This window comes from Bos indicus x Bos taurus, chromosome 15 (assembly GCF_003369695.1).
Source record: "Bos indicus x Bos taurus breed Angus x Brahman F1 hybrid chromosome 15, Bos_hybrid_MaternalHap_v2.0, whole genome shotgun sequence".
NCBI classification, from domain to species: domain Eukaryota; kingdom Metazoa; phylum Chordata; class Mammalia; order Artiodactyla; family Bovidae; genus Bos; species Bos indicus x Bos taurus.
The window spans coordinates 30853252-30871057 of record NC_040090.1 but is presented as its reverse complement, the minus strand read 5'-3'; the positions used below and the strand labels follow the sequence as shown (position 1 = coordinate 30871057).

The 17806-nt window shown below is 38.0% G+C and overlaps 1 protein-coding gene across 2 annotated transcripts in view; it reads right to left on the bottom strand.

Annotated features, from left to right (window-relative positions):
- Positions 1-7422: 7422 nt before the first annotated feature.
- The window catches only part of RAB6A (RAB6A, member RAS oncogene family), a 90193-nt gene continuing 79809 nt past the window's right edge, over positions 7423-17806 (bottom strand). For both annotated transcript variants that reach the window (XM_027562945.1, XM_027562944.1), the window contains exons 7-8: positions 10705-10771; positions 7423-9706 (exon numbers count right to left, since the gene is read on the bottom strand). In XM_027562945.1, coding sequence (XP_027418746.1) covers positions 9642-9706; positions 10705-10771 — 132 coding nt within the window. In that variant the 3' untranslated portion in view covers positions 7423-9641. The remainder of the gene's footprint in view (positions 9707-10704; positions 10772-17806) is intronic.

The following is a 17806-nucleotide window of genomic DNA, read 5'->3' as shown; positions in this document are numbered from 1 at the left end:
CTGCAATGAAGATTGAAGGTCCTGTGTGTTGCAACCAAGTCCCAGTGCAGCCAAAATAAACTTTAAAAATGAATATTAAAAAAAACCAAAAACATTAAAAAATAAAAATGTAAAAGAGTGAATATAACTGATACACTGTGCTGTACAGCAGAAACACAACATTGTAAATCAGTTATATGTCAATAAAAATTAATTTTAAAAAAAGGATGTGCAGCTGAGTTGGGAATTGCATGATGTTTTACAGTGTATTTTTGCATGGAAATTTTCTTCAGGTTGGCAGGTGACCTGTTGTCAACGTAACCTGTTACGTGACCAGCTTATCCTAACAAAGGAGTCTTTGCGTTGGTGGCAAGTGCTCTATCAGCTTTTAAATGCTCAACCCATGCCCAACAATTTGATGGCTGCTCCCAAGATTTCCATTAGCAATAGCCTTTACCTACACAAAACACAATGGACCCAGTCTGGTTTTTAAGTCAGACCCAGTTGAATTGTGGTCAGTAACCACCAACAGTCCCTGATGTGGAATCTGGGGATAGAACCAAATGATGGGGTTTTCCACTCAAAATAGGGAACGGTGGAAAGCCAATTAGATTGGGAGCTCCATGCAAAGAGAGCAGAGCTCAGAAATGAGAGGAACTTGCCTACCATCTTTGGAAATGGTAAGAAAGACAGAGAACTCAAAAGGGTTCATGGGTTTGCCTGTGTTTCTCATCATCCCCAAAGCCATCAGAAGTATCCTTCAGTTCAGCTGCTGCCAGCAAATCTGTTTAAAAAACAAAATTCAGCTGAGTAAATTTGAAGCTCTAATTGGCTTTATTCAATGATCCATTAATAATAACCCATCTAGTGGATAGAAAGGAACTCTGAGGACCTGTACAAAACAGAAGGCTTTTATAGGCAACAGAGGGTGGGGAAAAAAAAAGTTTCTAGTAAAGAATGGACTGACCTTCCTAGAGGGGACAAATGGGATCTATTGGGTGGGTTATCTCTCTAGTGCTGACCACGTAATTCCAGGTCAAGTGGTTAAAGGTCACGTTCCAAGAAGAAGCTGAATTAGGTTAAGTATTAAGTCCTGTTGACATGTGGCTTAGTGCAAGTGACTCCATTTTGGGTTTGTTTCTTTTTTAACATGTGAGGAGAGAGAAATGATTTAAAAGGTGGAATTCTTAGGACTTCCCTGGCAGTTCAGTGGTTAAGATGCTGTGTTTCCACTGCAGGGAGTGCAGATTTGATCCCTGTGAGTGGAACTAAGATACCTGATGCCATGTGGTGCACTGAAATGAAATGGAAATGAAAATAATAAAAAGGTGAAATTCTTAATCAAAGGGGAAACAGGAACTTGAAATTTGAAAAATTCTCAGCCTATTCATATTGAATAAGAGTTCATTTAAGAGAGAATACAAAGGGTGTGGCAGGATTTGGTAAGACTTATATGGAGCTACCATTTCAACAGAAGCTAGGAGCTATTCTAGACAATGGGGAGATTGGTTGATCATCTAAAGACAGGACCTACTTACTGTCCAAGGCAATAGAAGAATGACCCCAGAGGCATTGCCATCACAGTCCCAAACTGAAAGGGCATATAAGGACAGATTAATTTTAAAGGAGAGGCTTCTGTTGCCTGGTACCCTTTCACATTGCAGGCTCTGATCCCCCAAATTCTGGCATCTAGCCCCTCAGCTGCCCTCGGTGTAGTGCAGGCCATGGTGGCAGTTCTTTCAGAGGGCACAGGTGGTAAATCTCGGCAGTGTCCACAGTACTAGGTGTAGCTATGTCCACCCAGATTCCAAAGAATGGACCCTTCTGGGCCTCTGGTGTGCAACTCTGTCAGAGAACCACTTTAGGGTACAGCAGAGAGCTCCTATGATAGCAAAGCCCAGCAGAGTTGTGGGGGTGGGACTGCTCTCAAACCCCTAAACTGGTAGAGCCAGTTTAAGAGTGTGAGATTCCACTTCCAGAGCCACAAGCACAAGATTCCAACCCACGAGAGCTGGGGTGTGGCCACTCTTTAGTCCGAAGTGCAGGTCCCTGCCCCAGTGTACCTTAAGGTTTTGGACTTGCTTAGGACTTGTTACCCTTTCTTCTTTTGTTGAGCCATGCCACGTGACTTGTGGGATCTGTTTCCTGACCAGGAATTGACCTGGGGCCATGAAAGCGTGAAGTCCTAACCACTGGACGGCAAGGGAATTCCATTTCTCTTTTTTGAAGTAGTAATGTCTATCTATGCCTGTCCCACCATTGTATTCTGGAAGCACATAACTTGTTTGACTTAATGGGTTCATAAGCTGAATCAACACTGAATCTCACTCATGTAAAAAAAATTAATAAAAGACGCGTCAGAGTCAGGAGACCAGAAGAGGGAGCTCTCAGACCCTGCAATGATAGTCTTTCCAAGCAAGGAATCGGCCAATGAAAAGCCATGAACTTTCTTATAGTCCTCCTAACTTCTTTTCCCCACTAAAAAAGCATTCTCCTTCCCTTGCCATGCAGGGACTTGCCACAGTTGCAGATTCCAAACTGCAATTCTCTGCTGATTCTGAATAAAGCCTTTTTTTCTCCCTCGCAGAAGTAACTCGCAGTCTGTTTTAGGTCAATACCCATTTCTAATTTGAATGAGATTGGTGGCTTAGACGGTAAAGAATCTGCCTGCAATGCAGGAGACCTGGGTTCAATCCCTGGATCAGGAAGATCCCCTGGAGAAGGGAGTGGGTACCCACTACAGTATTCTTGCCTGGAGAATTCCATGGACAGAGGAGCCTGGCAGGCTACAGTCTGTGGGGTTGCAAAGAGTCAGACACGACTGACTAACAATTTCACAGATTTAGGCTTTAGAGTCCGTACTTGAACAGGTAGATTTTGGGGTTACCGGGATGGAATGAATGTATTTTTCATGTGAGAAGGATATGAACTTTGGGTGGCCAGGGGCAGAATGCTATGGTCTGAAAGTTTGTGTCCCTCCAAAATTTTATACATTAAATCCTCCCAAAGATAATGGTATTAGTAAGTAGGGCTTTGGCACATGCTTAAGTCATGAGGGTAGAACCTTCATGAACAGGACTACTTATTAAAAGGGATTCCAGAGAGATCCCTCATGCCTTTCATCCTGTGAGCTCATTGAAAAAAAGATGCTGGCAATGAACTAGCACCTCGCCAGGTGATCACACTGGTGCTTTAATTTTGGACTTCTCAGTCTCCAGAACCGTAAGCAGTAAATTTTCTGTTGTTTATAAACTGCCCAGTCTGTGGTATTTTGTTATAGCAGCCTGAATAGACTAATACAGAAGACATCCTGTGTTCATGGACTGGAAGACTTAAGATGACAAATTACCCAAAGTGATGAGAACAAAGAAGTAAGACTCACACTTCCAGACTTCTAAGTATACCACAAAGCTACAGTAATGAAAACAGTGTGGTAATGCATAAGGACAGACACACAACAGATAATACAGAAAGAACCCATCACATATATGGTCACTTTTCAACAAGAGTGTGAAGACCATTCAATGAGGAAAGGACAGTCCTCAACAAATGTTGCTATGCAAACAGTATTTATATGCTAAAAAGAATGAAGTTGGACCCTTATGTTATGCCATTTACAAAAGTAACTCAAATTGATCAAAGATCTAAGCTTTAAGAGCTAAACTATAAAAGTGTTAGAATAAAACATAGGAAATAATCTTCACGATATTGGATTGATCAAAGATCTAAGCTTTTACAGCTAAACTATAAAACTGTTAGAATAAAACATAGGAAATAATCTTCATGATATTGGATTTGGCAAGGATTTTTCTGATATGACACCAAAAACATAAGCAAAAAAAGGAAAAAAGATAATTGGACTTGATTGAAATTTTAAAACTTGTGCATCAGAGGACACTATTTGAGAATGAAAAGGAAACCCATAGAATGGGAGGAAATACTTGTAAATCCATATATCAAATTAATATCTAAACTATATGAAGAATTCCTAACTCAATAGCAACAAAAAATATTAATAAACCACCTAATTTGAAAATGGTTAAAGGACTTCAATACATACCTCCAAAATCTGTCAGTAAAACAGCCTGCAAGGAACTTAGAATGTATACAAATGGCAAGTAAACAACATGTTCAACATCGTTAGTCATTAAAGAAAGGTAAATCAAAACCACAATGAGAAAGATACCAATACATGCCTATTAGGATGGCTATCACTTAAAAAATCAAAACATAAAGTTGAGGATGTGGAGAAATTGGAACCCTCATGCACTGCTTGAGAATATAAAATTGTGTTATGTTGTGAAAAGTAGTTTAGCATTCTTCAAAAAGTTAAATACAGAATTATCACATGAGGAAAAGGAAACGGCAACCCACTCCAGTATTCATGCCTGGAAAATCCCACGGACCGAGGAGCCTGGTGGGCTACAATCCATGGGGTCGCAAACAGTCAGACACCACTGAGCGACTTCTGTGTTTTTGAAGATCAAAGGGATATGGGCCACTGAAAAGGATATAAACCAGGGCAGAATTTCTTAAAGAAGTAACAGATTAGTTAGTTACAACATCAAGATAAATGGAATTGAAACAGAGATGCTACCAAGAGAGTTGGGCAGTACTGCTTAAATAATGCTCAAGAGTTTCTATTCTTAAACTGTTTCCTCTTGAGAGAAGACGAGCAGCACTGGGCCCACTCACCTCTGCCTTTTTTGTTCCCCACTTTGGTTGTGTTGTTACTTTCGGAATTGCACTTTTCACCTTGTCATAGTAGCTGCCAAAGTGTGTTTTTATAAACATAGGGTTCTAGAGCACTGGCTTCCTGGGGCAGAGGAAAGAAAGAAATGCATGTTGTACAAAATCAGTATGTTCATATGTTTAATAAAATAGTTCTATTATTGAAGAAAAAAAAAAGAATTATCACATGATCCAGCAATTCCATTCCTAGGTTATATTCTAGGACAATGTTGTGATTCCACTTACATATGGTACCCAGAATAGGCAAATACACAGATAGCAGAATAGAGGTTACTAGGGACTGAGGAAAGGGAGAAACAGATTGTTATTTAGAAGTTTGCATTTACTAGAACTTTATATAAATGAAAACATACATATTTTTCTTTTTGAGTAATTTTTTCTCATTAAGGGTAAGTTTCAGAGATTCATTTATGTTGCGGGTATCAATAGTTCCTTCTGCTTTATTGTATGTGATTCCATAGTATGCGCCATGATTTGTTTACATAGCCACTTTTTGACGGACATTTTTGACGGGTTATTTCTAGTTCTTGCCTAATACAAGCAAAACTGCTATGAACATTTGTGTTCAAGTCTTTGCATAGAAACAAGCTTTCATTTCTTTTAGGTAAGTACTTAGGTGTGGAATGGCCACTTTATATAAATGTTTATTTAACTTTTAAAGAAATTTCCAAACTGTTTTTCCAAAATCTCAGATAGCTGAGTATGAGAATTCCAGTTGCTCATCTTCACCTACACCTAGTATGACCAATCTTTTTAATTTTAGCCTTTCTGATATGTATTTCACTGTGGTTTTACTTTGCATTTCTCAAATGACTAATGATGTCAAACATTTTTCATGGTTTTTTCCCTATCAACTTATGAGAGTTCTTCATGTATTTTGAATATTGGTCCTTTATCAAGCATGCAATCTACAAATATTTTCTCAATCTGTAGTGTACTTTTTGTTCAGTTCGTTTCAGGCTGCCTAATTAAGAACCTCAGTTCCTCATTGACTGAAGAATGCCCTCAACTCATTGCTGGGCCTCTCCATAGGCAGCTCAAATGTGGCAGACTGCTGCACAGAAGCAAATGAGGAGTCAGATTGTGTGGACAAGACAAACGCCACAATCTTTCATAATCTAACCTTCAAAGTGATGAAGCAACCCTTGCTGTATTCTATTCCTTAGATGCAAGTCACCAGGTGCAGACTATATTCTAGGGGAAAGGATAATGAAATGTATGAATATGAATACTAGAGTAGATATATCATTTCAGAAACTGCTTTCAGAAGATACACAGATGCCTATACAAATATTATCTTCAAAATTCTTTGTTTTCAGTACTTTATAATTCTTCTTGGTTTTTATCTTCCTGGAATTTCTGAATGTTGCTATGTATATTATTCTATTCCTAATCTTTACTTTTCTATTTTTTTGCTGTCTAATGAAATGGTTCCTCAATTTAATTTGCTAATTCAATCAATGCAATCCAGTCTACTACTTACCTGTATTTTTTATTTCAGCTATTATATTTTTCATTTAATAGTTGTATTTTTCACTCTTGCTCCACATATTACCATTATCTTATTTCTTTAATATTTATCATGCCATATTTAAATTATTGGTTGTCTTTTCAAGTATTTCTGCTTCAAATGGTATTCACTTTTTCTTTTGAGAGAGTTTTCAGATATCCAACTACTCTAGCTTATGAGTCCAAATTCTCCTAGGGTTTGGGCTGTAACTCTGGGAAGGTACACTGGGCAAGTGCCAAAGACCAGAATGTCAAGTATTAAGGTAGGGAAGGGACAAACCTTGGCACAGCTTTCTAGGAACCACAAGACCACATGTAACTGTTTCCATTCAGTTTCATCCCACCAAACCAAACCTTTAAATCCAGTCTAGGAAGAAGCAACTTTGCAGGAGGCAGTCTCCCTAGATTACAGACCACTAACTGATGTTTTCAAAGGATAGAGTGAGTGAAAAGCCTAAGGTAGATAAGTTATTTCCCACCTAGTTTCATTCTCACTACTCAAGGATTTTTTTTTTTTTTTTTTGCCATGCCGCACAGCTCGAGGGATTCTCAGTTTCCTGATCAGGGATTAACCTGGGCCATAGCAGGGAAAGCCCAGAATCTTAACCACTAGATCACCAGGGAACTCCCTCTCACAGATTCTGTTCTGCCCTGACTTCACCCCTGTGGATATCTGCACCTGTAATCTACGTTGTGGCCTCCATTTCTATAGTAATGGGGCTAGTTATGGTTTGCCCTAAGGCAGGGATCAACCCTTTTTTCTGTAAAAGACAATAAATATTTTTGGCTTTGGAGGCCATAAAGTCAGTTACAACTTCTCAACCTGATTTTTGTGAGTATGGCTGAGGTCTAACAAAATTTAATTTAAAAACAGGTTGCAGGCTAGATTTGGTGGAAGGGTAGTTTGTCACTCCTGTCTCAAGGCAAAGGTGGAATTAAGAGTGAGGTGACATAAGTGGTACTTAAACTGCTCTCCTTAAGACATCTTATCATTGCCTCCACCGGTGACCCTATCTTTCAAGTTGCAGCCACTTTCCCTCACCCTCAACAGTTGAAAAGCGTCTTCTGATTCCCCTGAGGTTTCTCAGTTTTGTTGTTACTTATCTGGATTCCATGTTCCCTTTACAGTCCTCGGGAGGAAGTAAGTAGCACATGTTTGGCAGGAATGGGCAACCAAGTCAATAACTGTTTTCTTTTGTGTTTATTTATACATTTTTTTGGCAGCAAAACTTTATTAAACAGAAAATCTGCACTATGAACACACTTCACTGCTTCTGTTGAAGAACCCCAAGCCAAATAAAAAGACCAATATTAAAAGCAGCATAACTGGTTACTGCCTTAAAGATACATCAAATGCTACAGTGTAGGAAGACAATCATCCCCATATCAGAAATCACAACTTCTTCCAAATAAAGAATATGACCGACCCATCTGCCATATTGAATTGATATTTATTTCAGGACATGCCATGTCAAAAGAAAACAAAAGAGTCAACCCTTGCCTTTAACAATAATATTGTATTATAAAAGCACTTTACAACTCCATCCCATCTTTGAGTACAAGTTACTGGGGTATGTGGGCTAATGATTATCTGAAAGCATTTCTCTATTCAGACCCATAATCCAAGTGCTCTCTGAATATTATAAGGTGATATAGTAAGTGGGAAGTGGAGGAGGAAGAGGAAAGAGAGGGGAATAAGGTTCTCCCAGTTAAGGGCTTTGTTGCAATGAGGGGATGAGGAAGTATGAAGATATTTTTGCTGTCTTTTCATCCTTATACTGTGTTAAGTAATGCTTACAACATAAATTCAGCAGGCTTTTCCTGAGCTGTAACTCAGAAATTTACTTCCTGCAAACAATGTATTTACAAATGTGTTTATTAACTTACACAGCAATCTCACAATAACTAGTAAAGATTAAAATGGTGCACTCCTAGTATATTTGTTTGCAGTGTTTTAAGGGAAATACATATTGCCATTGTGATGCTCTAAAGACTGAATAAAACATCTAAAAATTCAAAGTAGTTAAAAAAGGCAAAGAAATAAATATCAAAGAAAAAAGATTAATTGTAGCTTAAATATAAAACCAACTCACTAATTAACCAAACTATACAGATCTAATAAAAAGCAAAACCAGGTTGAGAGAACCAACATAAAAAAAAAAAATGCTGAAAAATAAGGCATAAATCTGCATAATGTTAAGTTTTATTTTCACTCTCTCCTTTCCCTCTTCTATGTATGCTTGTTCAGATCTGCCTCTAAGGGCTTATGAGAAAACTTTCCATTTTCAATTTGATCTCAAATGTCCTGGGCTAAGTATTTGCTAATCTGCTGAAGAGTCTATAGTTGGTAAGCTTTAGATATCATTGTTTCCACTTGTTACAGTAGTTTTGATCAAGATGCCAAATTTAAATTCTTGCACTGGTTCTTCTTAAAGGAATTTGATTTCTACAGTGACTTGCCTGCATAGCATTTTTTAAAAAAGAAAGAAAGGAAGAAATAAAGAAACTCAAGAGTAATCTATTGCTTAAAAAAGTCTTCTTTTTCAATCAGAACTCTATTTTGACAATTTTAAAATCTTGGGAGAATTAGCTCTTAGAAGAATTAAATATTTAAAACTTGTTCTGAAGCGCTTTTACTTTTCTCTCCCAGAGTCTAACATGTGAAAGGATCATTTGTTTTGGTCAGAAATATATTTTATGTTCATTTACTTATAAGTACTTAGTATGGTCATTAGGACTCATTCTGAAGACACATCAGAAACCCTTTCCTTATTCCAGCACTGCCTTCCATGATAGCTGAGTTTTGACCTCAATTAAGGCCTAAGTAATTTATATCAGTGCTCAAGAATAATTTTGGATATCTTGGCTCAAGGCCTAGAGCAAGTGGTATCGCTAAAATACAAGGTAATTCCAGTAGGCTTGGTCTGACTTTGCCTCCTCTTGTTAGTTTTGAGGGAGGGTGGGGAGGAATAAGAGATAGGGTAAAGGAGACGTGAGTACAGCAGGGAGAGATCAAATAAGTCGGCATAGGCAAGTACTCCTATGAATAACTGTTCCATAACCAAGCCACATACTGCTGAGAGTTCCATCATTTTGAAGTACATTCTCATAACATTAAAAATGAAAAACAATGTTAAGAAAATGTATCTAATTTTTAAAGTTATCACTGGAATATACTGGAATCATTTGGCTTTTTGTAAAATATAAATAATGAAGACACTGACTTTTTTGTGCTTGTGAAGCTAATAGATCATCTCCACGATACAGGCAGCAATGATGAATTGCAATACATTATTACTGAAGGGAAAAGGTTCAAGCCAATATTCACACTGCAGTCAATGAAAGAGTAAGGGGGCCAAAGCAGTGAGCTTCTGGAGGAAAGTTGAAGATGCCATGGAGGATTAGCAGGAACAGCCTCCTTCACTGACTGGCTGCTCCTGAGGCTTTTCCAGTTTTATGTCAATCACTGAAACAAAAGTTAAGGAACCATAAACAGAGAAGTACAAATCCCATTCTCCTGGACACCAACGATTCTCCCATTTCTATTTGGCTTCAGAGCCTACTCATCCATTTTATTTCCTATATAGCTAGCCTACCACATGAGGTACTCATATGAAATAAATGTGCTTTTATCTCCTATATGCTGCAAGTTTCCAAACAAGGTTAATTCCTATTCATCAGAATCTATCCTAAGGTAATTATTCTACAGGAATAAGAAACCATACAAAGATGATGTTCCTTAAGGAATAATCTGTAACAAAAATCTGAAAACAGCCTACAAGAGTTCCAACAATAGGGACAGAATTTAACAAACAACTGGGCTTCAACTCGATAGAACACATCATATTACTAATAAAGGCTTAGAAAACACATAACATTTAGAAGTGGGAAGAGCTGACTATAAAGTGCTATGAGTTCCATGGCTTTTAATAAAAATGTCTGCATATAGAAAAACACTAGAAGATAAATATGTGACAAATAAGGAAAATATAAAAACTTTTAAATAATAATTTACATGTGCTTTGTTCTGTCCCCATTTCTGAAAGCAGAGGCTGTGATAAAGCTTCAGACTGAGTTATCTCCTGCCTATTCCAAGTAGAAAGCTCAAATGTTAGAAAACACAGGAATAAGATATATACTGTGGTGAAAAAGCCCAGAGTCAAGAGGAGTCAAAATTAAGAAGCAGCAGGGTGGGATGCTAAGAGTTTCCTGCTCATTAAAAACCAAGCAGGCAAAACAAACACAAACCCTGTCACTGATTAACTGTAGTGAGCAGCAGGCTCTAAAGAGTACACTTGGATAACCAGATTGCATTTACTATAGAAAAACTCAGAGCTTTTTTTTGCTCCCAAACCATCAATTCTTAGCTCTAAAAGGCAATGGCATAATATTCCTAAGTCAACCAAGTTGGGTTTTAAAGGCCTATGTTAACAACAAAATTTTCTTATGAAACAAAAAGGATACTGTCTTCTCTGCTTCTGTCCTGTGTGCTTTCCATTCCAGGTAGAGCTGCTGCAACACGTCGGAAGAGCTATGGGGAAAAAAAAGACATGATAATTGGGAGGGGAAATTCAGCAAACGACATCAAGTAAAGACCACTCGATGGCTGAGTTAAAGGATATGGCTTCTGGGTTATTCCTTAGACCTTAGCATAATTAAAACACATTAAAATGTCTATTTATTCTATAAACGAATGCTATATGAAAACCAATATGCCAAACACAAAGAGGAATAAAGATATGATCCTTGCTTTCCAACAAGTGAGATTAGACATGAACAAACAGCTAAGAACTAAGGAGTAAAAATACAATTTGAGTCACATAAACAAAGTACTATAGGAATTCAGATTAAGGACAGAATATTAATTTAGTTAAACTGTATAGTGGCATTCCTATCTTATTTATAATGAGTTAGGTTCTAAAGTTAGTGTACAGAACTATGGAATGAGGTTCGTGACATTGTACAGGAGACAGGGATCAAGACCATTCCCATAGAAAAGAAATGCAAAAAAGCAAAATGGCTCTCTGGGGAGGCCTTACAAATAGCTGTGAAAAGAAGAGAAGTGAAAAGCAAAGGAGAAGAGGAAAGATATAAACATCTGAATGCAGAGTTCCAAAGAATAGCAAGAAGAGATAAGAAAGCCTTCTTCAGCGATCAATGCAAAGAAATAGAGGAAAACAACAGAATGGGAAAAACTAGGGATCTCTTCAAGAAAATCAGAGATACCAAAGGAACATTTCATGCAAAGATGAGCTCAATAAAGGACAGAAATGGTATGGACCTAACAGAAGCAGAAGATATTAAGAAGAGATGGCAAGAATTCACAGAACTGTACAAAAAAGATCTTCATGACCCAGATAATCACGATGGTGTGATCACTGACCTAGAGCCAGACATCCTGGAATGTGAAGTCAAGTGGGCCTTAGAAAGCATCACTACGAACAAAGTTAGTGGAGATGATGGAATTCCAGTTGAGCTATTCCAAATCCTGAAAGATGATGCTGTGAAAGTGCTGCACTCAATATGCCAGCAAATTTGGAAAACTCAGCAATGGCCACAGGACTGGAAAAGGTCCGTTTTCATTCCAATCCCAAAGAAAGGCAATGCCAAAGAATGCTCAAACTACCGCACAACTGTACTCATCTCACACGCTAGTAAAGAAATGCTCAAAATTCTCCAAGCAAGGCTTCAGCAATATGTGAACCGTGAACTTCCTGATGTTCAAGCTGGTTTTAGAAAAGGCAGAGGAACCAGAGATCAAATTGCCAACATCTGCTGGATCATGGAAAAAGCAAGAGAGTTCCAGAAAAACATCTATTTCTGCTTTATTGACTATGCCAAAGCCTTTGACTGTGTGGATCACAATAAAATGTGGAAAATTCTGAAAGAGATGGGAATACCAGACCACCTCACCTGCCTCTTGAGAAATTTGTATGCAGGTCAGGAAGCAACAGTTAGAACTGGACATGGAACAACAGACTGGTTCCAAATAGGAAAAGGAGTTCGTCAAGGCTGTATATTGTCACCCTGCTTATTTAACGTATATGCAGAGTACATCATGAGAAACGCTGGACTGGAAGAAACACAAACTGGAATCAAGATTGCCAGGAGAAATATCAATAACCTCAGACATGCAGATGACCCCACCCTTATAGCAGAAAGTGAAGAGGAACTCAAAAGCCTCTTGATGAAAGTGAAAGTGGAGAGTGAAAAAGTTGGCTTAAAGCTCAACATTCAGAAAACGAAGATCATGGCATCCAGTCCCATCACTGCATGGGAAATAGATGGGGAAACAGTGTCAGACTTTATTTTTCTGGGCTCCAAAATCACTACAGATGGTGACTGCAGCCATGAAATTAAAAGACGCTTACTCCTTGGAAGGAAAGTTATGACCAACCTAGATAGCATATTCAAAAGCAGAGACATTCCTTTGCCAACAAAGGTTTGTCTAGTCAAGGCTATGGTTTTTCCTGTGGTCATGTATGGATGTGAGAGTTGGTCTGTGAAGAAGGCTGAGCGCCGAAGAATTGATGCTTTTGAACTGTGGTATTGGAGAAGACTCTTGAGAGTCCCTTGGACTGCAAGGAGATCCAACCAGTCCATTCTGAAGGAGATCAGCCCTGGGATTTCTTTGCAGGGAATGATGCTAAAGCTGAAACTCCAGTACTCTGGCCACCTCATGCGAAGAGTTGACTCATTGGAAAAGACTCTGATGCTGGGAGGGATTTGGGGGCAGGAGGAGAAGGGGACGACAGAGGATGAGATGGCTGGATGGCATCACTGACTCGATGGACGGGAGTCTGAGTGAACTCCGGGAGTTGGTGATGGACAGGGAGGCCTGGCGTGCTGCGATTCATGGGGTGGCCAAGAGTCGGACACGACTGAGCGACTGATCTGATCTGATGAGAAGGTCAGTCTAGTCAGAAATCACTATCTTAGATAGCACCACACCACACTCAAGTTGGGTGAGATGTTCACTTTGAGAGGCATGTGGGAACAGAAACTGACTGAAGGAACAAAAGACTTACACCTTTTACTTTGTGCCCAGACCTATCTATCCACTTACTGCGTAGAATGGTAGGTGAAACTGCCACATTATTTCCATCATTTCTCTTTTTTTGTTAGGCATTCAGTGCAAAATTCCTATAAAATGCACATATGATGTAACTATCTTGTACTAAATAAATAAGTACTTGCTTAACTTGAGGCACTGTCTAAAGTTCTCCAGAGACACAGAAATGAACAAGATGTGGTTTTTAGATGTAAGGAGCTCAAAATTTGGCAAAGGATATAGACTGAAACCATTCCTTGTGATACAATGTTATGAGTGCTATAAATTAAGGAACTAGAAAATGACAGGTGAACACAGCTGTAAGAAGGCCCTGTTCAAGCAGATGAGAAAAATTCTTAGGCAATGACATTTGAGTTGGGATTTAAAGATTTCACTCAGTTGAAAACCATACCATGGAAAGCACTTTAAGAGTTTAAAAGCACTTTAAAAGCATGGAAAGAGTTTAAGTGTTCGATAAATGTTGCTGTATTAAAATGAGAAGCAACAGAAAGAAGGCCAGAGATGAAAGAATGGAACTATAAATAATCTGTTTAGGGAAAGAAGTATAGAAAAGGAGCAAATCTTTATCTGTAGGCAATAGCTTGATGGGGTAGGATTAAGGAAGATATGAATAAAAGTATAATTGTCTTGGTTCTATAACATTTAATAGCATTTTAAAGATGTGCCAAAGTTAGGCATTAGCCTCAATATTCAACCAAAATCAGTTATTAGACTTAAAACTGCAGAATGCTTACCTTAACATCATTTCTGCTACTCAAGAAATTGTGCATGACCAAAGATCATGCATAATTGTATAAATTACTATCAATCAAATCAACACAACATTAATTGTAGAGTGAAGTGAAAGTGAAAGTCACTCAGTTGTGTCCGACTCTGCAACCCCATGGACTGTCCATGGAATTCTCTAGGCCAGAATACTGGAGTGGGTAGCCTTTCTCTTCTCCAGGGGATCTTCCCAACCCAGGGATCAAACCCAGGTCTCCTGCACTGCAGGCGGACTTTTTACCAGCTGAGCCACAAGGGAAGCCTAAGAATATTGGAGTGGGTAGCCTATCCCTTCTCCAGAGGATCTTCCCAACCCAGGAATCGAACTGGGGTCTCCTGCATTGCAGGCAGATTCTTTACCAACTGAGCTATCAGGAAAGCCCATTAATTATTAATTAATTATACAATTAATTAAGCCAGTAGTTAACTGTGTAAGGTGGGTCCATATGGATTAATATATGAATACTCAGTTTCAAATAAAGATCAGCATTCTCTAGATCTAGATACAAGAATAAATATTGCAACAATTAATGTCTGTGAAAGCTGTTAATGTTATGAACAAAAATAACAAAATTTACAAAAGCAAAATGAACAGAGAAATACACTGACATAGTACTTTAGATAAATGTAGGAAAAGTATTATGCCCTTTCAAAACTAGCAAGTGTTTATAATTAATGCATGCAAAGTTGGACAATAATTCTAATCTTTTTGAAGTTTTTATATATTAGTATTAGATAATACATTAAAAGCAGAATGCCAGCTTTGTCAGCTCAAAATTTTATGCATCAGGGAAGTCTGACACCCATTAAAAATCACTTTTCATCCAGAGGTGAAGAATATAGAGTATGAAGGAAAACATTTTATAGACAATAAGAAAGACTGAAAAAAAAAAGTGTTCCCCTGCCAAAATCAACTGAAAATAATCATCTATTTAGGGCTGCAAACCAGTATACTGTATAGTGATTATTGGAATGATCTAGCAGCTGACAATATGGCACTAAATCTTGTATCCCAGAAATTCATTCTATAATGATGATACTCAGTTTTGGCTGCCATGATTTTCAAGAATGGATAGATAGTCCAGACCAGCTGGGACACACAATATGTAAAAGAATTAGAATGAAGCTATATATATTGAAGGGCAGACTAAGAAAGACCTGAAAAGAATGTGGATTTCATCCTAGCAAAGGAAGGTGCTAAAAAAAAAGCATGCATTAAGACTTCTTTCTATAATTCCAGCATCTTACTATAACTATAAAGTCATATAAATCACATATTGAAAACAAAAGATACTAAGGTAGATGGCTAAAAACTAAAAGGTGAAGTTTTTACATTCTGGGTAGGTCACTTGACAGGCCATCTTTCTGTTCCTCAATTTTCTTATCTGTAAAATGGACTTAAGATAATAGTACACATAATTAACTAGATTACTATGAAAATTAAGTGAAATCATTATGTAAACTGCTTAAAGACGATCTGTTATATAGTAAGTCTTTCATATACAGTAGCTCTATTTCTATTAGAATAGAATATCATTCACAACCATCCATGGTCCTGTGGACTACGGAAACAGAATGTTTTTCCAAATGTTATGAAATTCTGCAAGAATTCGAGGACTACAGCAAAACACCAACAGATACAAAATTCTGCTTTAGGAAACAATATAAAACTGACAGGAAAAGTGTGGGCGCTGGGAGAAACTATCTGAAAATATTTAAGCGGAACTGAAATGTCCTTACTTAGGGAAATCTAGAAATTACCCCCAAGATCTCATAGTTTGGTTGGACATGAAATATTTATTTAATTAACTGCCTACCTGTTTATAATCTACATAATCTTTTTGGCTCCAAACGATATTTTATTACGTGCTAGCTTAGAAATTGAATTTTTTTTTTTATGGTGGAGGCACAGAGGTCTGTTTACCTTCCATGAAAATGGAATGAAGTTTACAAGTTTTGAGACTTTAAAAAAAAAGCAGATAACTAATGAGGTCTTTCAAGGAGGATATTGTTAGAATTACAGTCAACTATCTATTCTCATAATATACCATACCACAGTATTTAATGTGTTTATAGTATTTAATGTGTTTATAGAAAGACACAGAATTTGAGCCAAGAAACTCTGGTACTAACTACCCCATTATTACAAGTTTTGTGACCTCAAGGATATGAATTCCTCTAATCCTTAGATTCCTTCTAATAAAAAGGGGGACGTAGTTGTGCAGTTCAAAGGTCATAATGATGCTACTTTTCCTTGGAACATCCTCCCCTACTCCCAGCCCAATCAGTCTAGTTGACAGATCTTGACGATCCATTTCCTGGTAATTCCTGAGAAAAACGTCCCTAACCCACTACCACAATTCTTCAATCCCACCATCTTACAATCAATTAAATACTTCTATATATTCTGATCGGAGAAGGCAATGGCACCCCACTCCAGTACTTTTGCCTAGAAAATCCCATGGACGGAGGAGCCTGGTAGGCTGCTGTCCGTGGGGTCGCTAAGAGTCGGACATGACTGAGCAACTTCACTTTCACTTTTCACTTTCATGCACTGGAAAAGGAAATGGCAACCCACTCCAGTGTTCTTGCCTGGAGAATCCCAGGGACGGGAAGCCTGGTGGGCTGCCATCTATGGGGTCCCACAGAGTTGGACATGACTGAAGTGACTCAGCAGCAGCAACAGCATATATTCCGATAGTACCCTGTATTTCTTCTTTCAGAACTTTTAATACACTGATTGCAATGGCCTATTTACCTGTCTATCCCTCTAGACTTTAACCACTGGAGGACAAGGCTCATAGTTCATTTCTGCTATCCTCGTACATGACATGCAATAGATTTTTTTTTTAAATGTTAACTGAAAGAATGGTTAATACATGTGAAAACACATTAGAAAACATAGAGTACAGTACAAATGGTTGTTAGTGCCTTTAACCACTGACTTTTTTGAGTTCACTTGCATCTGAATTCCCAGCTAATTCTTTAGGCATGACTATCCATAATACTATTTAGCACATGACCACAGATCTGATAAAGCCTCTTTTTTTAATCAAGTGAAATAAAAATTAGCAATACTTATGCTCATCAAATTCTCCCAACTCCCAAAAAAGGCAACAAAAAAAATTAATGTATTCAGTTTCTTGTAGAAAAAGGAAATATAAAAGGAATATGCAGAGTGACAGTGAAGGAAAACACTGATAAACTTCAACTTGATGAAAAACAAATGCCTCTAAGTATCTCCAATCAAATATGAAAAAGAATTTTTTTTAAAAAGTTAGGATTTGACTAACACAAGAAAATGTAATGGGAGAAAATGACAAGAGGAACCAGAATAACAACTGGTAGATCAGAGAAATATGGGCTTCCCCATTGGCTCAACAGTAAAGAAGCCTCCTACCATGAAGGAGACATGGGTTTGATCCCTAGCTCGGGATGATCTCATGGAGGAGGAAATGGCAACCCACTCCAGTATTCTTGCCTAGAAAATCCCACAGATAGAGGAACCTGGTGGGTTACGGTCCATAGGGTCGCAAAGAGTTGGACATGACTGAGTGAGCACACACGCACACAGATAAATATACACTTAAAAAAAGCAACAACCCTCCATTATCTATAAAATTAAATATATTACACACAGAGGGTAAATAGGTTAACATGATCCCATAGGTTCTTCCCACTGTTTTATTTAACTTTGAGAGTAATTAGAACTAAATACTTCAGGAAAGC